Raw genomic sequence first — 19,750 nt, 5'->3', positions numbered from 1 at the left:
CTGTCCTGCCTGTCCCAGCTGACCCTGCCCGCACCCCCCGCTTCTCGCCGCCCCCTCCCAGCTCCCGCTGGCTCCAGCCGCGCCGAGTTCCCCTCCGCGGCCCCGTCGGTCCCTGGGGAAGGGGCAGCAGCCGTGACCGGTGCCCTCCCGGGGTCCGCCGGGCCTGAGCCGTGCCCAGCGGGGCACGCTGCCTCCCCCCGACAGCCCTGGGCGCCGGCGCCTCCGGAGCCGCTGGTGAAGCCCTGCCCGAGCCTGAATTCGATGTCAAACACGTCGACACGAAAAATTCCTCGCACGGGGCTGCGGGGATTGGGAAGGATCGGCCCCGCGGGGACACCGCTGCCCGGGCACCCCCTGAGATCTCCCCTCCCCAGACCAGGTACCCCCGAGCTCCAGGCAGCGGCCGCCCCCGCGGCCCCGCCGGCAGCAGCCCCGGTGGGGTCAGGGCTCACGGCAGCACGGTGCCCCGAGGAAAGGGCGGGGGAAAAGCGGGGGGCCCGGTTCCCGCCGGCAGCGAGCCCACGCGTGACAGCAGCTCCGCGTATGGCCCCATCTCCGGGCCCGCCCTCGGTCCCGGTCCTGCCCCGGCCGCCCCCTCCCGCGTGGGGTGTAGGTGCCGCAGCCCGGGGTCGGTCGTTGCTTCCCCGCTTCGCCCCGACCTGCTCGGAAACGAAAAGTCGTCCGGGCTGCGCCCCCGCCCAGGGCAGGGCCCGGGACCGGCGGGGCCGCGGGGTCCCCGGGTCCGCACCCGCCCCGCCGGGACACCCCGACACCTGCGCGGGGAGACGTGAATTAGCCCCAAAGCTCTTCCCGGCTCCGTTCAGCCACCGGTGGAGGGAATCGTTTTCCCGCCCGGGTGGGGAATGGGACCGGGCTGGGCGAAGCCCGGAGCCGAACCGGGCGGCGGAGCGGGTGGGGAACTCGGGGCTGGCCGCCCCGAGGGTGCGGGGAGGGTGTCCACATACACAGGGATCTCGCGTGGAATGAGGCTCCGGGGAGCGCTCTGCCCTGACCGGCGGTACCCCCGGCCCGGCCGGGCTGCCTCTCCCGGGACACCGGGTCCAGCCCGGCCGCACGGTCTGTTCGGGGACTGGGAAGCGCTGGGGCTCTGCCGAGCGGGCGACTTGCTCTGCCCCCACTTCCCCCCCGCGGTCTCAGTGCTGGGGGCATACTCGGGTCGCCCAGGAGAAGGGGACACGGGGGGAGCGCGACCGTGGCGTAACCGGGTCGCCGGCCGGCACCGGCATCCTCGGCCGCTCGGGGAACCGGGCAGGACCGAAAGCTGGGCTGGATTCCAGACGTCCCGGGCACGGGTGTCCGTGGGGCGGAGCGGCTTGTGAAGCGCGGTCACCGGAGCGAACGGGAAGCCGCAGGGAAGAGCCCGGCTGCGGCGCAGGGATCGATCGTGGCGGCGGTTGGGTTGGAGCCAGCTCCCTCCCGCCCCGCCGCCGCTCCCGGCTCAGCCGCGCTTGGACACGCGTGCTCGCCCCGCCGCCCCCACGGGCGGTCCCGGCAGGGGCAGTGGGCCCCCGGTTTCGTTGCAAAGCTAGCGGCCGTGGAAGCCCCCTCACAGCGAGAAACGAGGGGGGAGGCGTGCACTCCGCCCCGCGGTGGCCCACTGAGCCCCGTGGGGCTCATCACACGAGTCCGGGCTGGGGAAGCGGAGATCCGGCAGCCGAGGGGCGGATTTGGGGTCAAACGGGCTGAAACGGGGGTTGCCGCGGAGACACACGCCCTCGCCGGGCCGGCGCCGTCCCCGAGTCCGCACCGAGCCCCGGGACCCCGGGGCAGGGCCGGGGCCGGCGGGGGCGAGCGGCCCCCCCCTGGCCGAGAGCCCGTGGGGCGCCCAGGCAGCTTCTGCCGTTGACCTCGGGAGCGTGGAGGGCGGCCGGTGCCCAGGCTTGGCTCCTGCTCCCGGTGGCTCCGCCGGGTGGGGGTGGGCCCCCCCCGCAGCTCCGCCGGCCCCTGGCGAGGGGGGCCCCGAACCCCCTCTGGCAGCGGGGCGAACTGCCTGGGAGAGCCGGGGACGGTCCCGCCCGCTGCTCTCTCGTCCCCGCGGCGCCGGGGCGGCTCCGTCCCGCTTCTCTTTCTGGGCCAAGACCCCCACGAGCGGTCGCAGCCCCGGCCCTGGCTCGCCCACGGCCCGCGGGCTCCGGCCGGACCCCCACGCAGCGACGGTCGCTCCCCGCTGCTTTCCCCGCGCCGTTCTCGTTTGCGTCTCGCCTTCGCCCTGCCCCCCCGCACCGCAACCGGGGACACAGCCCCGGCCCCCGCGCGGGTCCCGCGTGGGTCACGGCGCGGGATGGAGCTATTCCCTGCGCTGGTGCCGGCGCCGGAGGCAGCTGGAGCCGCGGCCTCTCCCCTCTCCGTCCCCACGCGTGGCTGTGGGACTCCGCGGAACCGCGAAGCTCCGCGCAGGAGACGGGGCAGAACCGGCTACTCAGCCGGGAGCTCCGCGGCCCCTCACGGCTCCCGTGGGGGGTCGGTGCGGGGAGGTTCGGCTCCGGGACCGTGCTCCCCACCGGCACCGGGACACCGGCAGCGGAGGCGCGGGGCAAACACCCCTTCCGCGGGCTCCAGCACCCCCCACGGCCACGGGGAAGGGCCGTGCTGAGCCGCCGCGGAGGCTGCCCGGGAGCCCCAACAGCAAACGCGGCGGCGGCACCGTCGTGCCCGGGGGAACGACCCGGCTCCCCCCGCGCACCCCCCCCGGCCAGGCCTGGCGCTCGCTGTCCCCGGGTCTCTCTTCCGCGCGGCACCTTCGCGGGGGAGGGATCCGGGCCACCGCGTCCACGCCGATTCACGAGCCGCCCCGCGACCTGCCTTAATTAACAACGATTAATTCGACACTAACGAAAAACTCCCCGGGACGCCGCTCGCCGGGGGCCAGGAGGGCGCGGGGGGGTGCACGACCCCCGCCCGGCCCCGCTGCGCCGCGCTCCGCGCAGGACCGGACACGCTGCGCAAAACCCGAGGGGGTTGGACCGGTGGGACTGGGAGCCCACGGGAGCCACGGGGTGGAAATTTCCCGGCTCCTCCCGTGAGCGCGTTTTCACCTCGGCCAACGGCGGCGGGAGGCGGGCTCTGCCCGCGGGGACTCGACCCACTCTCCCCACGAGTCCCTTGTGGGGCCGCGGACCCCCACCCCACGGCAGGGGAACCGTTGCCCCTGTGACCCGGTCGCTGCCCGCCCCCGTGGCGGGACCAGGCAGTGCTCCGAGGCGGCAGGCAGGAGCCCCGGGACACAACGATCCCCGGGACAGGGACGAGGCCGGTGCCCCCCGGTTCCTGCTGGGGGGGCACCCGGGGGTCAGGCAGGCGCACGGGGGAGACGCCCCCGCAGCCGCGCTGGTCTCGCCGTCCCCGTCACGGGTGACCCGGCGGCAAACCGGAGCCAGACCGGAGCCCCGTGGCGAGGCAGCCGCGGCCGCATTTTATCGGAGAGCAGGCGCAGTCGGATACTTGGGGCCACGCCCACCGTGGGGTCTCCCACGCGTGAGCGCGGCGGCCACTGAGGATACTCCCCCTCGGCTTCTTGCTCCTTAGCGGAGAAGAGTCGGAAGCGGCGGCGGCGGCGGCGGCGGCGGGGGGCGAGGGGGGAGGTCCACGAGTGGCCTCGCTTGGCCTCGTCCCGCGTGGACGGGGCTGCAGAAGCCCACTCAGCACCGGGCCATGGCGCCTCGGGTCCCACTCGCGGGGCAGTCCCGCTGTCCCCGGTGGAGGGAACGGCTTCACTCCGTGGGACGGGGCTGAGGCTCTGCCGGGCCTCCCCCCGACGTGGGGGGCGGTTTGGGACCCTCCCCGGCCGGGGGCGGGCGACCAGTCGCTTGAGGCCTCCGGTCCCCCAGGAGGCTGGACCCGTCCCCCTCGGCTCACCGCTCCGACGCGCGTGTCTCTGTCTCCCGTGGCCGCCTCGGGGACGGACTCGCGGCGGGAGAAGGAGCCGGCTCCCGGGCGGGACGCGGAACGGCGCGGGGGGGGGTTCCGGAGGGGTCCCGGTACCAGCGGGCAGCCCCACCAGCGCTCCCACGCCACTTTGCTGACAGGTAACGCGGCGAGGACGCGCACGCCCCAAACCCCGCGTGGGGCCACCACGCTGACCCCCCCTCCGCGCTCCCGTTGAGCGGAGCCGGCGGGCTGCCGGCGCGGGGAAAACCGGAGGCGGCTGAGCTCCGGCAGCGCCGGGAAGGATCCGCGCTCCCGCGGGACCGCGTCTCCCCGTGGACAGTTCCCGGCGCAGAGCGGTTGGTGCGTGGGGCGCTCCCGCCCCTCTCCGCGCTCCCTTTGTGGCAGCGCCGTGGGAACAGCCCGTCACTCCCCCCGCGCGGGTGGGCCCCGTCCAGGTACCGGTGGGGACCGGTCCGAGGGAGGCGGCGGCTCCTTTGTGCTCCCCCCCCCCCCCCCCCCGCCTCATTCCGCGCTCCCCGCCGTGGCGGGGAGGGCGTGGCGGGGCGTGGCGGGGCGTGGCGGGGCGTGGCATCCCGCCGCCGTGCCCCGCCCCGCGCTCATCGGGACGCGGCGCACGTCGGGGGGCGGGGCGGCGGCGCGGGCCAATGCGGCGCGGGCGGAATATTCCACCCGGCTCCGCCAGCAACAAGTGCGGGGGGGGACGGGGGGGTGGGGTGGGGGGTGGGGCCGCGGCGCTGACGTCAGCGGGCGGAGTATTATGGTCTGGGCTGCGCTGGCGGCTGCCTGTGTGCTGCGAGCGGCCGCGTAAACATGGAGCTCTCGGCCGTCGGGGAGCGCGTCTTCGCGGCCGAGGCCCTGCTCAAGCGCCGCATCCGCAAAGTAGGTGCCTTCCCCCCCCCCCCCCCCCACCTCCAGCTTCCTCCCCCCGCGCCGCCTCGCCCCCCCGCCGCCGCCTCCCCCGCCCCCCCCCCCCCCCCCCCCCCCCCCGCCGCCGCTGCGGCCCCGGCCCGGTTGCGGTTGGGTGCCCGCGGGGGGCGGCTCTTTCTCCCCGCCGCTCCCGCCCGCCTTCCCGGGCTGCACACCCCCTCGGGTTTGTTTTGTTATTTTTTTTTTTTTAATTATTATTATATTTTTTTTTTCCTTTTTTTTTAACAATTTTATTTTTTTGTTGCATCCCCCTCGCGCTCCCCTCCCCCCCCCCCCCCCCCCTCCCCCTTCTCGCGTGTTTTCGGCGCGGCGCGTGTTTGTTGCCTGCGTGGAATTGCGGGTGTATCTTTGTTGCGGGCGTTTATCGCGGTTTCCCTCCATGCATATTTATTTTTCTCTTTGCATCTGCAGGGGCGCATGGAATATCTCGTAAAATGGAAGGGCTGGTCTCAGAAGTAAGTCGGCCGTTTGTCCGTGGGGATCTGCAGCTGGGGGGCTGGGGGGAGATGGCTCGCTGCAGCCCTGCTCTCCCATTGTAGTAGAAAGGAAACTTGGGTCCCTTCCTTTATGCCCTGTATTTTTTATTTCATTGATTTTTATTTATTTTTTTTTTCTGTTCCTGTCTCCTCATGCTGTCCCCTCTCTCTGTGCCCCCCCCCCCCCCCCCAGGTACAGCACTTGGGAACCTGAGGAGAACATCCTGGATGCCCGGCTGCTCGCAGCCTTTGAGGAAAGGTACAAGGCCTTTGCTAGCTGTAGCCGTTGTGCTTGTAAATATGTTGCTGTCTTGTAGCTATGCTGAATTGAAGCTTTGGTTCTTTTAACACCTCTAGGGAGCGAGAAATGGAGCTATACGGGCCCAAAAAGCGAGGCCCCAAGCCCAAAACCTTCCTGCTAAAGGTAAGGAGGCTGGAACCCCGCGCGCGCTGACGCCGGCCAGGGCTGCGTGCTGCAGCGGGGAGCAGGGGTCCCTCTCTGGCCCCCGCGGAGGATGCTCCTTGTAAAGGTGGCCCCTTGTCCTGTAAGTTGTAATTATGCAGCCGGATGGCAGGATAATAAAGTCACTGGTTGATTTATCTTCTTTGCAGGCCCAGGCAAAAGCAAAAGCCAAAACGTATGAATTCCGCAGTGACTCTTCCAGGGGGATCCGGGTGCCGTATCCCGGCAGGTCCCCCCAGGAGCTGGGCTCCACGTCCCGGGCTAGGGAAGGACTCAGAAACATAGCCCTGGCTCCCCAGGGCAGCTCCAGCACCAGCACCCCCAAGGGAGACAGCATCCGGGACCGGGTGATCCGTGTGGAGGAGAAGCCTGGGGAGACCCCCAAAAAGAGAGGCCCGAAACCCAGGAAGGAGCTTTACAAGGACCTGGCGGAGACTCTGGATGCCTCCAAGAGGAAACTGGGGGACCCGGGGGACAAGGTGGGGGACTACCTGAAGGCCAGGAAGATGGAGGAGGCGGCGGCGGGGGCGGCCAAGTTCGGCTCGGGACACAGCGTCATCCAGCTGGCCAGGCGGCAGGACCCCGACCTCCCCGGCGCCCTGCCCGGCCCCAACCGAGCCGAGGTGGGTGCCAAGCTGGGGGCCGCCGAGACCTTCCCCCCCCGGCTGGCCAAGCACCGGGCAGACTTTCTGGACCCCAAGGGGCAGGGGGGGCTGGACCCCGGTGGGCCCAAGCTCCTGCACGGCGCGGTCAGCCCGGGCGCCGTGGGCAGCCTGTACCGCGACGGCGTGGGGGGCCAGGCGGGGCGGCCATCCCTCATCGCCAGGATCCCCGTCTCCAGGATCCTGGGGGACCCCGAGGAGGAGTCCTGGAGCCCCTCTCTCAACAACCTGGAGAAGGTGGTGGTAACTGATGTGACCTCTAACTTTTTGACCGTCACCATCAAGGAGAGCAGCACGGACCAAGGATTCTTTAAAGAGAAGCGATGAGTTTGTTGGAGGTGGTGCTGGGGTTTTCTTCGGTCAGATCCAGACAAAAGCTTGGTTAGAGCTTGGTGGGCCTTTCTCTTTTTTTTTTTTTTATTTTATTTTTTTTTTATTTTTTTAAATTTTTTTTCTCTTTTTTTTTGGTCCTGGAGAGGATTTAGAAACTGTCCTAAATTCATTAACTCATTCTTTTTTTTTTCTTTTTTTTTTTTTGTCACGTCTTACATTTCGTTGGAAAGATTATCTCTAGAGTTATATTTTCTATTAGATGTAAATATGTTATTTAAGAAAAAATGCTTATATATATATCTATATATATATATTTCAACTCTGAGTTGTTTTATTTAAATGGAGACAACAGTGACTGCTCAGTTGCTCTTAGAAAGGACAATAAAACTGAGAACTAACAGAGTTCATGCATCTGTTGCAGGAGCCGGTGTACATAACAAACGATGTTCATAGCTAATTATGTTCTGGGTTTTTTTAACTATTATTTTTAATATGATGCTATGGATGGTGGAGGGGGAAGTGTTACTCCCTCAGAGGGCAAAGTGCCCTGATTTCTTGATTGTGATATAAGGTGTTGCTTGTACAATCAAGTGTGCTGTATCCAGAACTGTTGCCCTTGACAGTTGAAGCACTTGAATTTACAGTATTGTTGGGGAGGGGGCGTTTCCAGTCTAACAAAAAAATAATGTTGCTACAAAGTCGGGGCGGGGGGGGGGGGGGAAGAGCAGAAATCCATAAAAAAGCTTAAACTGTTCTAGCAGAGTATTAACTTGAATTACCTTTTCTTGCGAAGGAAGAGGAGGTTTGCGTGTGTAAGGTTCCTGAGAGGGGTGATACTGAAATGCACTTTAATAGAGTTGTCGTAGCAGTTGTGGGAGATGGGACTGAGCTGAGAATCTGTTTTCATTTTGTCTGGTTGCTTGATTCTGTTCCCCCATCCACTTAAAAAAAAAAAAAAAAAAAAAAAAAGAAAACAAAAACAACAAAACCCCCTCTGTTTACATTCCTGAAATGCCAGAGAGGTTTGGGAGGGTAGCATGTCACTGCCCATATTTAGATGCTTTATACTGCTATAGAAAGTGGATTATTATTGTTATTATTTTTTTTCCCCAAACATAGTTCACTTCAGACTGTTGGAAGACTCCAGATAAAGTGTTTTGTAATATCCACATCTCTGACAAATCCCAGAGCCACCTTTATGCATTCAGAGACAATAAATATTTCCCTTTTCTTATGCTAGTTAAACAATAGCCAAGAGGCGAAATATTCCCGTTCGCGAGCAGCCCTGCTGACTCGGGTGGCTTTTTGTGGTTTATTTGCCTGTGTTATTTCTCCTGGCTGGGGAGGACTCTGCTGTTTTTCTCCCCGGGCTGGGGCAGGGCATGGCTGTGGGGTTTCATGGCTCGGCAGTTTCCCGCCGGGTTGTGCAGCGCCGTGGGGGCTGCAGCCCCCCACTCCCTCCCCCCGCATCCCGTCCCCCCCAGCCCTGTCTGGGGGGGGGGTGTGTGTCCCCGAGTTATGATTTCGGTTGAGGTGGAGCAGGTGGCCTCGTCCCGCTGCGTTGGCCTGAGCATCTCTCGGGGTTGGAAAGCACAAATCTGTCCGGCAGCACCCGAGGGCCAGGGCTGGGCCAGGGCCCCCTCGTCCCCCCTCGCCTGCTGCCCGGTTTTGGGGGGCTGTATGGCGGGGGGTGGCAGCACTGGGGGCCTGGCGGGCAGGGAAAGGGGCTGGGGCAAGGAGCAGCCCTTGCTGTTGGGCCCATCTGCGGCTCCCCCTTGCTCAGTCCCTTCCTTGTCCTTTTGGGAGCCCTGGCAGGAGGATGCTGTATTGACTGTACAAAGGGAGCCATGTCTGTGAGTTCTGAGGATTTTTGTTTTTCTTTTTTTTTATTTTTTGTTGTTTTCCTCCTCTTTTTTTTTTTTTTTTTTTTTTAAAGGTGTATTTTGTAAAATTGAGATTTTTAACTTGGTTTGTACGAAGAACCAATGTGCTGGTTTCAGTGCCGGTGCCAGGGGCAGCCGACACGGGACACGTGTGTTGTCGGAGGGATGAGGACGGGACGAGCTGCCCGTCCCCCCACTGCTGCCGTGCCAAGGCTGGGGGGGGGGCTGCCTCCCCTTGCAAAAGAGCCCGGAGCCATGCTCCTGCCCCCCCGGGCTGCAGTTGGGGTTTGGGGTGCTTCGCTCCAGCCCTGTCTATATGTGTGCGTCCTGACACACAAACATACATGTGGGTGTATATGTGTGTATGTATATAGCGACGTGTATACTGAGTGTGTGTGCGTGGGGGTGTGTGTGCGTGAATTATTTAAATCTAAGACTTGTACAAAAACGATTTGGCTAAATCTCAGTCTCAGAAGTGAAGCTTAACTACGTGTCTTCTGCCAGCCGTGAATGTCCATGAGACCTGCTTTTTATGTGAGTTTAAATATATACTTTGTAAATAGAAACGTGTCTGTCTTCCCTTTGTGGCCCTGGGGTGAGAGGGGGGCGTGGGGCTGGGGGGGGCGGCGGGGAGCAGCGGGGGGGTGGTCGGCCCCGCATCCCCCCTTCTGTCGCGGCCGTGCAGGGCGGGGGAGGCCGGGCCGCCCCCCCGGGGATCCCGGGCCGCCCCCCCGGGGATCCCGGGCCGCCCCCCCGGGGATCCCGGGCCGCCCCCCCGGGGATCCCGCCGTGCCTGGACGGGGCGGCCGTGCGGCTCCGCTCCCAGGAGCAGCCCCGGGGCCGCGGCTCCGCCACCGGGCCGGGCCCCGCTCCGTCCTTCCGACGGGGCGGGCAGCGCGGCGGGGCCCCGGGGCGCGGCGAGCCCGGCTTTTGTATTCAAATCCACCCCGGCCGCGCAGGCGGAGGGGAGCGGGAGGGGGTTGGTTTTGGTGATTTTTTTTTTTTTTTTTTGAAGCTGTGTCCTCATTAACCTCCTTTTTCTGCTCTGCCGGGTGAAAGGCGCGGACCCCCGCATTATGGGAGCTGTCAGCGGCTGGGCGCGGAAAATGAGTGTCAAGGAGGAGCGGGAGAAAGGGCCGCACAATGGCGCCTTTCTCCCCCGGCCCAGCGGGGGGGCCCTTTCACACGGGCCGCGGCGGGGCCCCCGCGGAGGGAGGGGCTGGGGACGGGGACGGGGACGGGGCTCCCGGCTGGCGGAGCCCCCCCGGCACCACCCCCCGCAGCCCCCTCCTCCCGTGCCGGGGTGGCTCCGCGCCCCCCCCGGGGCTCAGCTCCCCCGACGGCATCCCCGACGGCAGAGCCCGGGGGGCCGCTCGGCCCCCGCCTTTCCGCGGCCGCGCAGCGCCCTCCCCAGGCCGGCCCCGGGGCCGCGGTTGGGGGTGGCCGGGTGGGTCCGGTTCCCCCCCCCCCCCCCCCCAAGATGGGCCGGTGCTGAGCGGAGGCACCTGAGTCGCCCCCGCCCTGGGCAAGCGCAGCTCCCGGCGCAGCGGAGCCTGGGGGGAAGCTGGGCTGGGGCCCGGGGGGGGCCGCGTCCTGCCCGGCCCCTCGGAGGCGGGGGGGTGGCTGCCCGCCCCGTCGGTCCCCCGCAGCCTCGCCCGGCCCCCGAGCCCTGTGGCCGGAGCCCCCGGGCAGGGGCGCGAACACGGTGCCCCCCGGGGGGAGGGATGAGGAGGTTTCGCAAGGCAGGGGCAGCCCCGGGGAAGGAGGGGGACGGGCCCAGAGCTGTGACCACACGAGGCTGAAAAGTTTAAAAAAATATTTATTGATATGCTAAAAAAGAGCAGTGGAAAAGTTACACACACACACACACAAAAAAAAAACCCCAGCCCGATGCAACCAGCTCCTAATGTTTTCCTGCAAATAAATTAAAAGCAGCCTAGAGGTGGTGGGTCTACACTAGCGTTAGTGTCCAGAAGCACTAGAAAACACGGCCCAGAGCGCAAGCGAGGTGCCGGGGGGTGGTGGGGAAGTGAGGAGCGGGGCCCCCCAGCCCCGCGGCGCTCGGCGGGCCGGGCGCCGCTCCTGCGCCACAAAGCCCTTACGATTTCCCAGGGTAACAACATCTCCAACTTTTGTTCTCTGAAAATAAAAGCAAACAAACAGCTGTAGTTGAAAGCAATTATAAGTGTCATACAGGAACGATTTGGCTCTCTCTTTAATTAAAACATACAAATCAGACCAGTGACTGGCACAAGTTACAAAAACAATTGTTTGTTTTCACCCATCCCTCAATTTCTTTCAGTAAAAACCTTCTTTCTGGCTCTGGAGCCCTTCACACCCAGCTCAGAAACTCAACGCAAACCAAACCCCCTAATCTATCCCCATCCCTCCACGACCTCCAGTTTTTTTGGTACAAAATATATATATAAAAATAGACTAAGTTTCTAAGGAAGATGGCTGAATTGGCCACCTCTTCCAGTCCAATGGAAAACAACAAGTATGCTTAACCAGATTATGCCTGGAGAAAATATCCATTCAATATACAAATACTGCAGGACTTTCCACATCGGAAACCCCTTAGAAAATGACAAGTGACAAACCTTTAATTGGCTGTTTGACACACGGCTGAACACTCCAACCCATAGCAGCAAACTTAAAAAAAAGAAGAAGAAAAAAAAAAAAAAGGTAGACCTTGAATACTAATGGTACTGACTGGTAAACAGGGTCTGCACCGGCTTTCAACCCCTGTCCACAAAAGATTACAGTAAATCACTCACATAATGTGCCTTTGAGAGGCAAACTCCAACAGGAACCGTTCGCTCAGACACCCCAGCGCTGCTGGGAGAGCCGAGATCTGAAACACGAGGTCGGGAAGGGGCTGGGGAAGGAATGCAGGAGGAGATGAAGGTCAGGAAAATTTCTGGATTATCATTTTCACCATCCTCAGACCTTTGGAATCGAACCAGCTGGTGAGCAAAAGGCACAATAGCAAGTGGTGACAGCAGAGTCCTGCCGCTGCCGGGAGGGGACGCGCCTGGGAAGGGTGGGTGATGGAGGAAAGCCGCTCGCCGTCGGGATACGTGTTCCCCCGGGGACGGGCCCGGGCCCAGGGGCCCTTTGCCCGGCCAGGAGGCAGGAGCAAGCCCCAGCCCGGAGAAACCCCTGGGAGCTCTGACGGGGGCTCTGGAGGGAGCAGCCATCTCGGAGCCGGCGTGCAGCGAGCACAGCACAGCACCCACTGCCACAGCGTGTCTCCTGCACCCTCGGTGGACGTTTGGGTGCCCGACCCCTTTTTGGAGCATCCTCAGGTGCTTCGTCCCCCTCAGGGACACCAGCCCCCGCACCCTATTGCTCTAGGCAAGGGCATCCCTGCCGAGTGGCTTCCCCTCGCTGGGCATCCCTCAGCTGCCTTCAGGGCCCTGCGCGAGGGCTGGGTGTCCCACCCGGGACACGGGCACCTCTCCCCGTCAGTGTCACGGCTGTCCCCAGGACCCTGTGACCACCCCGCTTTGCATAGGCACAAACCTGTCGTGGGACCCGTGTCGCAGACAAGGCTGAGATAAGGACGGTCCGAAAGGCACATTGTCATTCGGTTTGGGTTTGCAAAGGCCAAGTAGCAAACATTTGGTGTGTGGGGAAGAGCGTTACCCCCGCGCTCCCAGATTTCTTGATTCCTCTCCCAAAACGCTCGTATCCCCGGCGCAAAAGCACACCCAGCAGACACCATGCCCAGAGCATTCGTTTCTGCTGACACAGGCTAACGTTTCCTTGGACTGTTCAAAGCAACGCTAGCTCGTTTGGCAAAGTTAAAGACTAGAAGGTAAACAGCACAGACTGTGACGTTTTGGCATCGTGGAGCTCAACGGAAACTCTGTCCTTGGGAACCTCCCCCATGGGCAACGCTCCCTCCTCTCCCCGCAGCCCTTTGCCCGGCAGAACACGCAGCGCGTTGCTGGCCCGGGCGGCCAGAGCCGCACCAGCCCTCTGCAAACCCGCTGCCCCAGGCTGCCCCACACCCTGCCGAGGTGATGTTCAAGGCTGCCCGGTTGCAGCAGAACCTGGGTTCTGGGTTTCTGGGGCAGAGCCGGAGCTGGCCGAGCAGCCTGCGCGGGTCCTGCTGCAAGGCATCGATCTGCCGTCACCCACCCCAGCTTGCCGGCACGTTGCCAGCTCACGCAGGACGTCGTGCTCGGCTCCGTAACGTTACAAACTCAACGACCAGCTGGACGGTTGGGGATTAAACTCCGAAGCTAAGGGAGAGCATCTCCGGAGCACAGGAGCCTGCGCTGGTAGAGGCTGCAGCCTCTGACCGACCCGGCAGCACACACTGCCAGCGCCAGCTTTTCGTTTCACCTGAGAATTGTGCCGCCGCCAGCCAGTGGCAGCAAACGCGGCTGCGGTGGGCTGGGGCGTCAGGGGGGCTCAGAAGTACCTGTACCCCCAGTTTGGTCCATCGATCTCCGCACTCCCGCGCACGAGGCCGCTGCGGGTGCCCCGGCCCAGGGCAGAGGAGCCTCTTCACACACACGTCGAGCAGCCGCTCCAGGGACGCCGGCGGGACGGCTCCTCCTCACCACGCACCCAAAGCTGGCAACTGCAGCTTTTTATCTCCTCCGAGAAAGGAGTTCAGCATTAACAGAACTAAAATGACCTTGAAGGCTGCTGAACTCTGCCTGAACTACTGCTGCTAATTTCGGCTTGTAAGGGTAACCTAGAGTAGGGCAAAAGACCTCCGTAAAGAAGCCATTATTTGTTGAAATTACAAGCCAAAATGAATACATTGGCTGCTAGCACAGGACGGCAAGATGAAGGTGAACGGCTGCCACGGGCCCTCTGGCTCCTCGAGGAACAGTGGCCAGAGGCACCCGCTGCCACGGCCTGACCTGGCCCCTTCTCCCTCTCCTCTCCTTCCCTTTCCTGCTGCTCCAGACCACCCGTGCAGGTCTCCTCGACCAGCTTCTGAGCCCTCCGGCTGCAGGAAAACGTGGACGATCAGCGTGAGTCAAACCCAGTGACCATCCAAGGCTGGGTCCGGCCGGGCTCCCTGCAGGGAGGGGTCACTCACCCCCGGCTCTGCCCGGGCGCTGCTTTTGAGCTGAACTCCAGCACCGACCCCGCAGACGCCTGGCAGTCCGAGTACCAACCTACCTGCCGCCAGAAAGGTTCACATGTTCTGCAAGACTTAAAAAATATTCTCCAGCTCGGTCCCTACGAGCGCCTGGAGACTGCTGAGTGGGAGGCAGGGATGCTGGTGGTGCTGGGATGAGGCAGCGGAGCGGCGCTGGGGCCCCCCAGGCTGCACAATTCGGGCTTCGCTTTCTTCTGAAAGTCAAGCGACTGCGGAGAAGCCAGCGGCTCTCGCTGGCTCCCAAGGCAGGACCCTCCCCGGCAGCGAGGAGGCACCCGCTGCCAGCCGCCCCTTGCCCTGAAAGAGGCACCTTTGACGCCCATACTGTCAGTGGCATCCAGGATTCAGTCCTCCCTAGATTGGGTTTATTCCCCTCCCTCAAAAAAAAAAAAAAAAAAAGGATTTTTCCTTGATAAAAAAATGTAAACAATATTTCCCTATCAGCTGGAAACCACAACAGAAACGTTGTGGACTTCACTATCATTGGAAGTGACCTCGCCCAGGGGGGTGGCTGGGCTGAGCGTACCCTGAAAAACCCCCATACACAGCCGCCCCCCAGGGCTGGGAACAGCGGCTGCCTCATTTGGATTGACTTGCGACTCCCCACGGCTCGCAGACAGATTAATGGGGAGCCCAGAGGAAGGAACAGGATCTCCTTTTCCTCTCCCGAGTACAAGCCTGGCCCATCGCAGCTCCACAACCTCTCCCTGCTGCCACAGAGCCGCAGACCTTGTCATCTGCTGTTTCAAGCTGTAAAGCAAAGAAACGCGCGTACAGTGAAGCCTGGCTCAAAACGTGCCAGCCTGTCACCCCCGGCAGCACCAGTGCCCCCGCGCCCGCAGAGCGGCGTCGGCCACCTCTGCTCGGGGCACCGGCTGCGGGAGAGGATGGAGAGAAGCCGGGAGGGATCCGTCGACCCGCTGGCAGTTCTGAGCAGGTTTCACCGCGTCTTTCTCAAGCCTCTCTAGACACGAGTCCCAGCAGGTCTCACGTGTTCACTTGAAGAAAGAAAAACCCGATGGAAGAGCTGGGCAAAGCTGAGGGAGAGGCTGAAGGACCCTCTCCCTCCCCTCGCGCTCCTGGGCTCAGTATTGCCGCAGGTTGAAAAACCCGACGCTGGTGGGGGACTCCTTGACTGTCACTGTGATCAGGTTAGCGGTGACGTCGGTGACAAAGACGTGCTCGATCAGGCTGCGGGTGGGTTTCCAGTCCTGGCTGGTCTGGATGGAGACAGACATGTTCTGACCCACGCCTGGGAAGGAAGCCGAATCCCGGTCCGAATCCGAGCTGGTCTCTTCGCCCGTGCTCACCTCGGAAAGGGCGGCCGGCTTGCGGCTCTCCGCGTGCCCCTCCTGCGTGCCGGCCGTGCTGCTTTTGGCCAAGTCCCTGTCGCCTGCCCGGGGCGCTTGCTTCTCGCTCTTGCCGCCGTCCCCCCCCGCGAGCACGCCGGCAGCGTTCAGCCCGGCCCCCGCCGTGCCGCCCTTCGCCCCGCCGGCACCCGCGCTCGCCGCCGCGCCGGAGCCTTTGGCCAGGGCGCTGCAGAGGTGGCGAGGGAGGCTGCTCCCGCCGGCCACGCTCGGCCCGTTTTTGACGCTCTGCAGGTTTAGGGCTTGGAGGTTCAGCTCCTGGCTGGAGGCCGGCTGGCTGCCGGCCCCGGATGAGCTCGCAGGCGTCTTGCTGCCGTTGTGCAGCATTTGGCCTCCCGCAGCAAACCCTGATTTCTGGTCCCCTCCAGCGCCGCTGCTAGGAGCCTTAGCAGCCTTGGGGCCCTGCACGCTCAGCCCAAGCTCCCCAGGCCCTTTCTGGTTCCTCATTTTTAAGTCCAGCCCTAAGCTGCTCTTACTGGATGCCTGCGACTTCAGCGCCAGCCTGCCCAGGGGCGAGGTCTCTGCCGCGCTCTGGCTTTGGGACATCCTGTTCATGTAGTGCACGATGGAGCTCTGCCAGCTGATGGCCCGGCTCGGGCTGGCGGAGCCGCCCTTCAGCATGTTGGGCAGGTTTTCGGCAGACGACCCCGCAGAGCTGAGCCCAGCCAAGGCGCCCGGCGGGTCCTTCAGCGCGGCCATGCCCGAGCCCTGCGCGCTGTGCTGGGGCTGCAGCTTCCCCAGCAGCTTGGCGCTGCCGCCCGCCTCCTTCCGGGATGTTTTCAGCACCTTTGTCAGGTTCACGGTCCTTCGAGCCGCTTTCTGCTCCGGGGGAAGAGGTTTCCGACCACGCTTCTTCCTGGAAGTGTCTTTCATTTCGGGCTTCGCCACCAGGATCTGAGCTTTCTTCTGTGGGACCGGGTGAGTCTCTCTGCCGCGGGGACCTCTCTTGGCTTCCAGGTCACTTTCATCCTCTTCATCAGAGGAGGAGGAAGAGGAGGATGTGGAGGAAGAGGAGCTACTTGACTTTGTTTTTGCAGGCATCTCTGGTTCCTGCAAAGCGATGGAGAGACAGGGGAAGTTGACACAAATAACCAAAGAACTGCTGCAGGGGTTGCAAATCCTCCAGCATTCCCCGGCCAGGGGCCTCAGACACATGCACGTTCTTCCTCCTCCTCAGCTGATCCGCTCGTCCTCTGCCCTGAAACGAGTTTGGGAGCGTACAGCACAAAACCGACCCGGCCTAACGCCAGGCGGGACCCTGGTGCCAGGGAACTCTTCTGCCTCCCCCTCCGCCATCGCCAGGGCAGCGATGAAGAGACGTACGTCCTCCTCGCAGGCATCCTCCTCCCTTCGCCCCCATCACTGCAAACTCCGGAGCCCTGACTGCAGCACCACTGGGCCCTCAGCACCCACCGCACCCTGCGCTGGGGACAGACACTGGCTGGTGCCTTCCCAGCGCCCTCACGGCCCCGGGCCCACCACCACCCGCACTCACCACGTGTTTCCTGGGCCTGCCCCTGGGCCGCTTGCCCCTCTTCCGATTCTGCACTTCTTTTTCATGCTCCCTGAAAAAACAGTGATCAAGGACAACGTTTGCAGGGAAGAAAACCATCCAAAATCATCCTGGTTCCTCCCTTTCTTTTGTCGTTAAGAACGTCCCTTGCTCGGGCTGCTGAAGGCTCAGCTCCTGCCTGAGCAGCGGCTGGGAGGTGCCCTTAACCCCTGCCAACACGTGGCGATCTTACAGGCTCTGAGCACATCACCTGAACTCACGCTGTTACGGGCACACCGCCCTCAAGTGCGGTCAAAGAGCCCCAGGAATGGTAGGGAAATGCGGGGATTTGTGCGGTTCAACCCCCCTCACGTGGCACCCGGCCCGTTTACCCTGCGGGACCAGCACACGTACCTGGAAGACTCAGGCCCTGAATGTGAGGCAATGCAAGAAAAAGAACTGCAGAGTGAGGAAAAGGTTATAAAAATGGTGGCCTTAGAGCAAGGACAGCTATCTGGATGTTGGGGTACCCAGCTGGCACCTGCTCTGATTTACTGGAAGAGGGGTGAAAAGAGAGAGAACCTCCCTTGCATACAGTGTGGGAGAGAACTGCGCGGATGGCTGAAATGTATTTACCAAACTGCCCACAGAGCCAAATCCCTTGCCACGCAGAACCGGCCAGCTGGTTACCCCAGTCCTGGTCCCTTTGTCCCACTGGTGCCAGTCACAGACTTTCCAAAGAGAGGCATCGGGTGTTGTAACCCTGCTCTGCTCACACCTGGGGTAACCGGGCAGTGATGGGGGAGCAGCCCCGTTTGCAGCCCCGTTTGCTCCAACATCCCCACAGCAAGAAGCTTCCAGCAGCCAGCGATGGACCGCACGGCGCTGCCCATCCTGAACCAGTGGCCCTTCCAATTCATGGTAAAATTTGTCAGTTTTTCTGGTGCAACGGGATCAGGCAAACAGAAGCATCTGCCCCGTCTTGCCTTGCTCTGGCGCTTGCAGAGCTGAGCTTCCCCTCCGCGCAGAGAGCAGCGGCACAGCCTGCCCGTGGAGGAAAAGCAAATGCATTCCCTGGAAACTCGGCAAGTTCCGTCCTTCGCTGGGCTCATGTCAGCCCTCCTGCACCCCCCGGGCTGGGCCAGGCTGGCAGCCACGCAAAGCCCGCGGTGGTCGTACGGGCCGTGCTCTCGGATCACTACACTATTTCATAGTTGTCCGTTGGAAAAGGAGTGTTCAGCTGCTATACACATGGCTAATTGAACACTGCGCTGCCTGCACTAACCACCAGATTCCATTCTTGAAAAAATGGATCCAGAAACAAGTTATAATTAAATCCTATCATAAACTTTAATGATTCTTATTAATATGGAGCCAAAATATTTGGCAGTGCTGTGCTGACCGCAGCCAGCTGGGTACTTTTTTACCTCCGTGCATGATTCCTGGCGTGCAAGAGCTGCGGAACAATTGCCGGTCCCAGCTCGGCTCTGGCCAGTAGCCGCAGCCCTGACAGAGGACACCATTTTCTCCCACCCTCTCCCACCCGTGCCCTCCAGCAGCACATTTTGGAGCCTCCCAAGCCCCCCGTTCCTGCAGTCCCAGACGCCGTCTCCCCACCGGGGCCTGCAGTCACACCCCCAAAACCCAGTGAGGCCCCGACCGCTGGACGGGACCGGAGCCCCAGGTCTCTGCTGGGCGCTGCCGCCCTCCCATTGTACCGCCAGCGCCAAACCAGCTTGTGCGCTGGGCCATAAATTCTCGGTGTTTACCCAGCCCGGGGAGAGACGTCCTAGGTGGACCTGAACTGTAATTTCAGGAGATGAACAAAAGGGCTGTGCCACAAAAGGCACGGCGAGCTTCAGGCTGTTGTTTCCACAACTTCCACTGCACGCGCAGCCAATTAGAAGTTAATTGACTTTATCGTTCGCATAGAAATATTTATAGTTTGCTCACTTCTTTTGGAAAGCGAGGAGGAGTCTCGGATCGAGGATGTTCTCCTCGGGCTCCCAGCTGTTGTGCCTGCAACAGAAGACACGGACTGGGCGAGAGCGGGGGGCCGGTGCCCCCCGCCGCCCCCGTTCCCGGCCCGGCACTGGGGAGTTCATCCGAGGACAACCGGGCCCTCCGTGCCGCCCGGGCCGAGCCGCCGGTGGGGCCCGGGGCACCCCCGCAGCCGGGGCCTGGCCAGCGCGGGCCCCGCGGGGCGGGATGGGGAGAAGGAGCCGGGGGAGGCAGAGCGGGGAGGGGGCGGCCGCGCCGCCGCGGAGCGAGGGGAGCCCCGCGCAAGCCCCGCGCATCCCGGCGGAGCCCCGCGCATCCCGGGGCAGCTCCGCTTTCGGCGGGCGGCCGAGGGGCACGGGGCCGGTGCCTGCCCGCCGTGGGGTGTGGGGGGGGTGGCCGTGGGGGGGGGTGGGGTGTCCCCGGGGGAGGGGGGGAGGTGGGGAGCGGAGCCCCACGCGGCGGCGGGGGAGGGCCGGGCCGCGGCCGCGCTTATTTGTAAACAAAAGGAGCGGCGCGACCCGAACAAAAGCGGCCGGGCGGGCGGCACCCCCGCGGCCGCGCATCGCCTCCGCGCCCCGCTCCGCGCCCCGCGCAGCCCCGCGCGGCGCCGCTCACTTGGAGGACCAGCCTCGCCACTTGACCAGGTACTCCAGCTTGCCCTGCGGAGACACGGAGAGAGGCGCGTTAGCGGCGGGCGGGCGGGGGGCGGCGGGCGGGCGGGCGGGGGGGGGGGGGGGGGGCGCGGCGGGTCCCACCTTGCGGAGCCGCTTGCTGAGGATGCACTCGGCGGCGAAGACCTGCTCTCCCACGCTGCTCAGCTCCTCCATGGCCCCGGCCCCGCGCACACGCACACGCACACACAAGGGGAGCCCCCGGGCGCGCCCCCGACGGCGGCGGCGCGCGCCCCCGCCCCCCCATCCCCGCGCGCCCCCCGGCACAATACGGCGCGCGCGCCCCCGGCGGAGGTGGGGGGGGGGGGGGGGGGGAAGCTAGTGGGGGGAGGAGGAGGGGGGAGGAGGAGGAGGAGGAGGGGGGGGCGGGGGCTCCCCAAATTCCTCGCTGGCCAATGGGGAGCGGAGGGCGGGGCGTGCCGGCAGCGGGGGGGGGTG

The 19,750-nt window shown here is 63.8% G+C and overlaps 3 protein-coding genes across 7 annotated transcripts in view; 2 read left to right on the top strand and 1 right to left on the bottom strand.

Annotated features, from left to right (window-relative positions):
* The first annotated feature begins 4,669 nt into the window (after window positions 1–4,669).
* CBX8 (chromobox 8) lies at window positions 4,670–9,219 on the top strand. 2 transcript variants are annotated; one of them, XM_032985798.2, is made up of 5 exons: window positions 4,670–4,788; window positions 5,248–5,291; window positions 5,506–5,571; window positions 5,670–5,736; window positions 5,925–9,219. In XM_032985798.2, the coding sequence occupies exons 1-5, from the start codon at window positions 4,720–4,722 to the stop codon at window positions 6,762–6,764; spliced, it is 1,086 nt and encodes a 361-aa protein (XP_032841689.2). In that variant the 5' UTR covers window positions 4,670–4,719; the 3' UTR covers window positions 6,765–9,219. The 2 variants fall into 2 exon arrangements, with proteins under 2 accessions (XP_032841689.2, XP_042658694.1); XM_042802760.1 differs by having other exon boundaries at window positions 5,646–5,736.
* Window positions 9,220–10,454: 1,235 nt separating this feature from the next.
* On the bottom strand, window positions 10,455–19,551 carry CBX2 (chromobox 2). 4 transcript variants are annotated; one of them, XR_006166272.1, is made up of 7 exons: window positions 19,397–19,551; window positions 19,257–19,300; window positions 18,594–18,659; window positions 16,644–16,713; window positions 11,431–16,198; window positions 11,254–11,305; window positions 10,455–10,792 (listed from the first exon to the last, which is right to left on the bottom strand). XR_006166272.1 is itself a non-coding variant. In XM_042802424.1 (5 exons), the coding sequence occupies exons 1-5, from the start codon at window positions 19,466–19,468 to the stop codon at window positions 14,867–14,869; spliced, it is 1,584 nt and encodes a 527-aa protein (XP_042658358.1). In that variant the 5' UTR covers window positions 19,469–19,551; the 3' UTR covers window positions 10,455–14,866. The 4 variants fall into 4 exon arrangements, 1 of the variants encoding a protein (XP_042658358.1); XR_006166271.1 differs by having other exon boundaries at window positions 11,254–16,198; XR_006166273.1 differs by having other exon boundaries at window positions 10,455–11,531; window positions 12,179–16,198.
* Window positions 19,189–19,750, top strand: part of RBFOX3 (RNA binding fox-1 homolog 3) — a 178,855-nt gene continuing 178,293 nt past the window's right edge. Inside the window, exon 1 of the mRNA XM_042802438.1 lies at window positions 19,189–19,285. The gene's annotated coding sequence lies outside the window, so the exon portion shown is untranslated. The remainder of the gene's footprint in view (window positions 19,286–19,750) is intronic.

The sequence above is a fragment of the Tyto alba genome, unplaced genomic scaffold (genome assembly GCF_018691265.1).
Source record: "Tyto alba isolate M040663 unplaced genomic scaffold, T.alba_DEE_v4.0 Super-Scaffold_39, whole genome shotgun sequence".
In the NCBI taxonomy this organism is placed as follows: Eukaryota; Metazoa; Chordata; class Aves; order Strigiformes; family Tytonidae; genus Tyto; species Tyto alba.
The sequence above is the reverse complement of the archived record's forward strand: the minus strand, read 5'-3'. Positions and strand labels throughout refer to the sequence as shown.

Coding starts and splice junctions, on each gene's coding strand:
- CBX8 (XM_042802760.1), top strand. CDS start 4,720: ATGGAGCTCTCGGCCGTCGGGGAGCGCGTCTTCGCGGCCGAGGCCCTG. Junction 4,789..5,247: donor TCAAGCGCCGCATCCGCAAA/GTAGGTGCCTTC, acceptor TTGCATCTGCAG/GGGCGCATGGAATATCTCGT. Junction 5,572..5,645: donor CTCGCAGCCTTTGAGGAAAG/GTACAAGGCCTT, acceptor GCTGAATTGAAG/CTTTGGTTCTTTTAACACCT.
- CBX2 (XM_042802424.1), bottom strand. CDS start 19,468: ATGGAGGAGCTGAGCAGCGTGGGAGAGCAGGTCTTCGCCGCCGAGTGC. Junction 19,301..19,396: donor TCAGCAAGCGGCTCCGCAAG/GTGGGACCCGCC, acceptor GTGTCTCCGCAG/GGCAAGCTGGAGTACCTGGT. Junction 18,660..19,256: donor TGGCGAGGCTGGTCCTCCAA/GTGAGCGGCGCC, acceptor CTTCTGTTGCAG/GCACAACAGCTGGGAGCCCG.